The following is a 5,855-nucleotide window of genomic DNA, read 5'->3' on the forward strand; positions in this document are numbered from 1 at the left end:
ACATATGAATTTAATTGAATAAATAATTGATTGAAAACATTTTATTTAAAAAATAAATAAAAATTATTTAGGAAAAAAGAATAACACCAACTCCTTTTGGAATTTAGAGAATTTTGTCATCAAATATTTACAAAATAAAAGTTCTACTGTTATTTATTTATTTATTTTTGGACAAAAGATAATATGAGAATAAAGGAAAAGGAAGAAGTAGAGAGAACGTTTCAATATTCAGTTGCGGAAAAAGCGCTAGACGCGCGGGAGAGGAGCGCGTGGGAAAGGGTAAGGTCAACGCGCTTTGGGGGGTAGTGTGGGTTGCCCTAATCGCATGCGAGCGAGAACTGGTTCTCTTATCCTGTGAAACCACCATCATAAATTCATATCATCGCTCTTCAGCCATGTCCTCCTTCCTCCACCATCTCTTCGTCTCCGTCTTCGTATTCGCCTTCCTCAATCTCCGATCTGAATTCGGCTGAGTCGGCTCGCTCGATCGCTACCCTCACTTGTCAGATTCGCTTCCGATTCAACCCGGTAAATCGGTGAGTTCCCATCTTGTTTTTCCTTATATCTTTCAGATCTGAAAATTTTCTTCTCTTTTGATTCGTATTTTGTCCCTTAATTTTTTGCTTTTTTCGGTTTTAGGTTGAACAATGGAGCCTATGGACATCGTCGGCAAATCGAAGGAAGATGCTTCGCTTCCTAAAGGTTTTCTTTGTTCTCTTTAATTTTTAATTTTCCCCCTTAATTTTGACGGTGACTTTTTCTTAATTTGATTTATTTTTTAAAAAAAATTTTAACTGGCTTTAATTTGATTGCATACATATCACATATTTGATATTTATATTTTCGTTGAGTTCGTTGGAATCAATTTGTTGTGTGCATATACGATTTACATTCCTTTCTGAGAATTACTTTGGGATTTAGGGTTAGGATGAGGAGAATTGAAAGAAATAAGTCAAGATTGAGAAATACTTTGTAATTTTCATTGTCTTTAGCAGCTAGCACTAATCTCTCATTATAAGTTTTATTCTGAGCTGCACTAAGGGGGGAGATCACATTATAATTAATTAATCACTGCAGAAATTTTGTTTCTGTTTGATGACTAGAAATCATCATTCCATATATAGCAAGCCATAGATGCCATATATGCCTTTTCTCTCTCTCACTTTCCTTTCCTTAATTGATTATTATTTATTTATGATTTTAACAGAACAACTTTCTCAATTTTTTGGAATGAAAAAGCATTACAGTTTTCTAGTTAAATTGATAGAGTTGTTATTCATAATACCTGATTGTCACTGTTCTTGTGGACCGGTTTAATTGAGAAAATGCTGTTGACTAATAGTAAAAGTCTGGTGTCTGTTTTCCTGCTAACTTTTGTGGCACTTGAGATTCGGTCTTTTCTTGTTTTTTGTTTGTGTTGCTCACCGAAGCTGTTATTTTTTGCAGCAACAATGACAAAAATTATTAAAGAGATGTTACCTCCAGATGTACGTGTTGCAAGAGACGCACAAGATCTATTGATCGAGTGTTGTGTAGGTCGGATTTCCAACTTTTGGTGTTTTTCTTGTTACTATTTTTTGTATTCTTGTAAAGCTTATTGACTGAATTCTCTTAGTTTGAGGTGATTCTTTATCCAGGGCCTAAATTCTATATAATGGATCTTTTTTAGCACCATAATTTGTTATGGAATCTAGACCCTGCATAACATGTTTGTTTTTTGTATCTATATTTGGTGGGCATGAAAAATTTATGTTATTGAATGGCAATTTATGCTTCCTTTATTTTTAGCAGTTTCCTGTTTCATATTCTTATTTTACTCAATTAACTGAATAATAGTTGTTTATCAATGCAGAATTTATAAACCTTGTTTCGTCGGAGTCCAATGAAGTCTGTAGCAGAGAGGAAAAACGGACTATTGCACCTGAGCATGTACTGAAGGCTTTAGAGGTGAATATTCTTATATTCATCAACCCTTTGTATATATCTCTAAGTTTGCATGCGATTCGTCTGCAATTTATACTTAAGTGTTAATATGGCCCCATGGAATTATCTTGGATTGTTGTAAACTAAAGATAGCCATAGAAGATGTTATAAGCAATTATGGATTGGAGATTTTCAAGAATGGATAAATTGGATGCTTTAAACTGGGCCTTATATGCTTAATTTTTTCTACTTAGGTCCTCGGCTTTGGCGAGTACATTGAAGAAGTCTATGCAGCATATGAACAGCACAAGCTGGAGACCATGGTAATCTTAATATTTATGCACCATCCATGCTGAATTCGAGTGTTCTTTTACAATTAGCAATATTGCTTTCTGTTAACCTGCCACCTTCCTTTGAGGTTCTTAATCTGTGAAATCTTGCACATGAAAGGGGGGATATGAACACGTGGAGTGTTCCCTTTTGATGAACCAATTCCAGTGTGTTACCTCTATATTTGAGAAATCTTTTTTGAAGTTGCACTTTCCTGTTTCCTAATTGCGGAATTAGATGAAAGATGCAGTGTTTGTAGGAGAACCTGTAGGATATACCATCTCCTACTATTCTATTCTGGGTTTTTTTTCTACATGCTGTTTGTGAGCACGTCCTTTGTTTATTTTTCCAATGATATTTTAGTAGTTCTTGTCATCACAGTCCTACTCTTTCCAGTTCTATCTTTGGAATATAGGCTTTTTGCTCCATCAACTTGATGGAATGATGAATTTGTGGCTGACAATAATGCATCCATCTGATTTAATGATTAATTAATAGTAAGCTGATGAATGGTCTAGTATTCTAGCTTTTGGTACACCATTATCATTTTGGGTAATGAGAAGTTTGAGCAGTTTTTTGAGGCAGTTAACTTTATTGTGTGCAAAATTACTTGGGAAAGGGAAACTATTTTCTGATTGGTTATTGTTTCTCCAGCAGGACTCTTTAAAAGGTGGTGGTAAGTGGAGCAATGGAGCTGAGATGACCGAAGAAGAAGCATTAGCAGAGCAGCAACGGATGTTTGCAGAGGCGCGAGCCAGGATGAATGGCGGGGCTATTGCTTCCAAGCAGCCAGAAGCTGACCAAAGTTTAGATAGCTAACTCTAGGACCTCGTGTTTTCCTCGAAGCGTGGGCAAAGGCATCTCTGACATCTTTTCCTGCCCTTCTAATTACCTCTGTTGTGTACAAAAGCCACTCACTAGTTTGCTGGCCTATGTGGATGTGCTCTCCATTTGTATTCTATCCTTTTATGAATCCATATTTGTAAGTCAATGTAATTAGTGAGAGTTCGTGAAAACCCTCCACCACTATTTAGAGTTACGTGTAAGTATTTAATCTGCATTTTGTGTCTTCTACACACTAACAGCTCGTAGCTTGAAGCTGACGGTAGCGACTATATTAGATTGTAAAAGTTATTGATGAATATGTAGAAGCAATGGTACTCTGTTTATTTCTGTTAACTTGTTAAATATGAGACATCATTCAACCTCTCCTTTCTTCTCGCAGGTATGATCCGTCTACATCTATTTTTGTTAAATTAGCTCCTTGTGTTCAACTTAAATGGTATTTCTCCTCTGGTTATAGGTAAATAATTATTCGGAGATTTAACATGATGTCTTATTTTGACAAAATGTAAAATTATGTACTACTTTTTCCAAATGAGGTTTGTTATTTTAAGAGGAAGTATCATGTTTAGTTTTCAGTTCTATATGTTCACCCTGTTATCGTATTCGGGTGTACCAGAAGTATTATTACTCTAATTTCTGTACGTTTAGAAAACATTCAATTAATGTTTCTATCCTACTACGCTATAAGTCTCCTTTCTTGTTTTTGCCTAATCATAGTCGGAAATCGAAAATAAACTTATTTCTGATGCTAGATTCTCCTGTTTTTCTGTTTATGATCTTGGCGTTGGGAATCGAAATCTCAACACACTAATAAAATGTCTTATCGGTTAACGCATCCGAATTATTGTGTCTGTTCTATCCTACTACTCTACTCCCTATATTATTAAACACTCGATAGTTCTGATAACCTAATATGAGTTTGGGTTAAACATGGCTTTTCCATTTTGTTGACAGCGTAGAAGGATTTAGAAGAAGTGGGGCCATGGCAAGGTACAAATAGGGTGTCAGTTCGTAGATACGTGTAATGTAGGCTCTGTAGCCAGCAATGAGCCATGAGAATTCAGTAATCCCTCAAGATGACGTCATCATGGTGCACCTTTGCACTAGAAGACATGAAATGGTGCAGAGGAGTGTGCTTGCTTGCTACTCTCCTGAATGCATGTCTAGTTTCAACAGTGATGGCTTTGTGCTTTGTTTGTTTTCTCTTTTAAAATTTTCTCTAATTTCTCTTTTTTACCGTTTTGGGTGCATCAAGTCAAAAGAGCTTAGTCAAGCACAATTTCCCCCTTCTCTATCTGTGGCTGAATGCCCCACCAGAAAGTGAAACAACAAACACATTGTCTCCTTAGATTCCTTTCTTTTCCATTTGAAAATTGCATTCTCTCTCTGTGCCTGATTTCCCATATCAGCTAGTGGGACTGCCTATGTTTCTTTTGTCAGGATTCTTCTCTTGCTCTCTCGCACACTATAGATATTAGATATAGATTCATATAGATACATAGATACATGCCTATAATTACAAAGAAAGAACCAAACTTTTTTATTTAATTAACCATAAAATCCTCAACTAACAGTATAAAGAAGAAGCCACACTCTCTGTGTATGTGTTTCTCTGTCTCTCCTTTCCCCCTTCTCTTCTCTGCTTTTTTAACCCTTTACTCTTCTCTTCTCTAATGAAGACACTTCTCATGGAGAGAACAACCACCTCAACAAACTCAACAACCTCATCAACCTCAAACTTAACCTTAAACTCTTCAGGAAACCCATCTCAAGACATGTCTTCCAAGAGGCACCACTTCCACTGGACTAACAAAGTTGGAAACGAAGAAGAAGAACAGCAAGAAGAAGCTGAACTATCTCTTCCCACTTCCCAGACAGTGTCCAAGATCATAGAAGAGGAGACAAAAGCAGCAAAAGAAGAACAACTTCTTGACAACAAAGCTGTTCAAGGAACAACTTCACAAGCAAGGAGGAAGCTTCAGGCAGTGGCAATCTCCAAACTCCGTTCAGTTCTCACAGTTTTCAACAAGAACCGTTCCAACCTACCCTTTGGTCTTGGCCCTCGTGTAGTTGGAACACTCTTCGGTTACCGTCGTGGCCATGTCCATTTTGCTTTTCAGAAGGACCCCACTTCACAACCCGCGTTTCTCATAGAGCTTGCAACACCGATAAGCGGTTTGGTTCGGGAAATGGCTTCTGGGTTGGTCAGAATCGCCTTGGAATGTGATAAAGAGAAGAACAAAGAAGGTGTAGAGAATGAGAAGAAGGAGAAGGAGAAGAAGCAAGTGAGGCTTCTTCAGGAGACTCTGTGGAGGACCTATTGCAACGGTAAAAAGTGTGGCTATGCTACAAGGAGAGAGTGTGGGCCTAAAGACTGGGATATTCTGAAAGCCGTGGAACCAATTTCAATGGGTGCTGGTGTTCTTCCAGTGAACAACAACAATGGTGAGGGTGGTGGTGGTTCTGATGGTGGTGAAGTTATGTATATGAGGGCAAGGTTTGAGAGAATTGTTGGGTCAAGAGACTCTGAAGCTTTCTATATGATGAACCCTGATAGCAATGGAGCACCTGAACTTAGTATCTATTTGCTTAGAGTCTAGCAGTTCATGGCAAAGTTCTGTTTTTTCAGTTATTATACTTAGTTTCCCTTTGTTCTTTGTGGATTCTGTGAACAGTAGGTTATTTATTTATTATTCCTATTCCTATACTACTTGCTTATTAGCTGTTCAATCATGGAAATGGAGACCTAGTCCTGT

General features: G+C 37.3%; 2 protein-coding genes across 4 annotated transcripts; both read left to right on the top strand.

The window, feature by feature from the left end:
* Positions 205-3,463, top strand: LOC107635163 (protein Dr1 homolog). 2 transcript variants are annotated; one of them, XM_016338550.2, is made up of 6 exons: positions 205-536; positions 640-702; positions 1,447-1,536; positions 1,853-1,947; positions 2,178-2,246; positions 2,908-3,463. In XM_016338550.2, the coding sequence occupies exons 2-6, from the start codon at positions 648-650 to the stop codon at positions 3,070-3,072; spliced, it is 474 nt and encodes a 157-aa protein (XP_016194036.1). In that variant the 5' UTR covers positions 205-536; positions 640-647; the 3' UTR covers positions 3,073-3,463. The 2 variants fall into 2 exon arrangements, with proteins under 2 accessions (XP_016194036.1, XP_016194043.1); XM_016338557.2 differs by having other exon boundaries at positions 2,911-3,463.
* On the top strand, positions 3,361-5,838 carry LOC107635179 (protein MIZU-KUSSEI 1). 2 transcript variants are annotated; one of them, XM_021124483.1, is made up of 2 exons: positions 3,361-3,478; positions 4,054-5,838. In XM_021124483.1, exon 2 carries the CDS (start codon positions 4,773-4,775, stop codon positions 5,697-5,699), a length of 927 nt encoding a protein of 308 aa, XP_020980142.1. In that variant the 5' UTR covers positions 3,361-3,478; positions 4,054-4,772; the 3' UTR covers positions 5,700-5,838. The 2 variants fall into 2 exon arrangements, with proteins under 2 accessions (XP_020980142.1, XP_016194056.1); XM_016338570.2 differs by having other exon boundaries at positions 3,422-3,556.

Source organism: Arachis ipaensis, chromosome B01 (assembly GCF_000816755.2).
Source record: "Arachis ipaensis cultivar K30076 chromosome B01, Araip1.1, whole genome shotgun sequence".
Lineage (NCBI taxonomy): Eukaryota > Viridiplantae > Streptophyta > Magnoliopsida > Fabales > Fabaceae > Arachis > Arachis ipaensis.

Excerpts from the sequence above, each read along its gene's own strand:
- LOC107635163 (XM_016338550.2), top strand. The coding sequence starts at position 648 with ATGGAGCCTATGGACATCGTCGGCAAATCGAAGGAAGATGCTTCGCTT. Across the intron at positions 703-1,446 it reads AGATGCTTCGCTTCCTAAAG|CAACAATGACAAAAATTATT; the intron begins GTTTTCTTTGTT and ends TATTTTTTGCAG. Across the intron at positions 2,247-2,907 it reads AGCACAAGCTGGAGACCATG|CAGGACTCTTTAAAAGGTGG; the intron begins GTAATCTTAATA and ends TTGTTTCTCCAG.
- LOC107635179 (XM_021124483.1), top strand. The coding sequence starts at position 4,773 with ATGAAGACACTTCTCATGGAGAGAACAACCACCTCAACAAACTCAACA.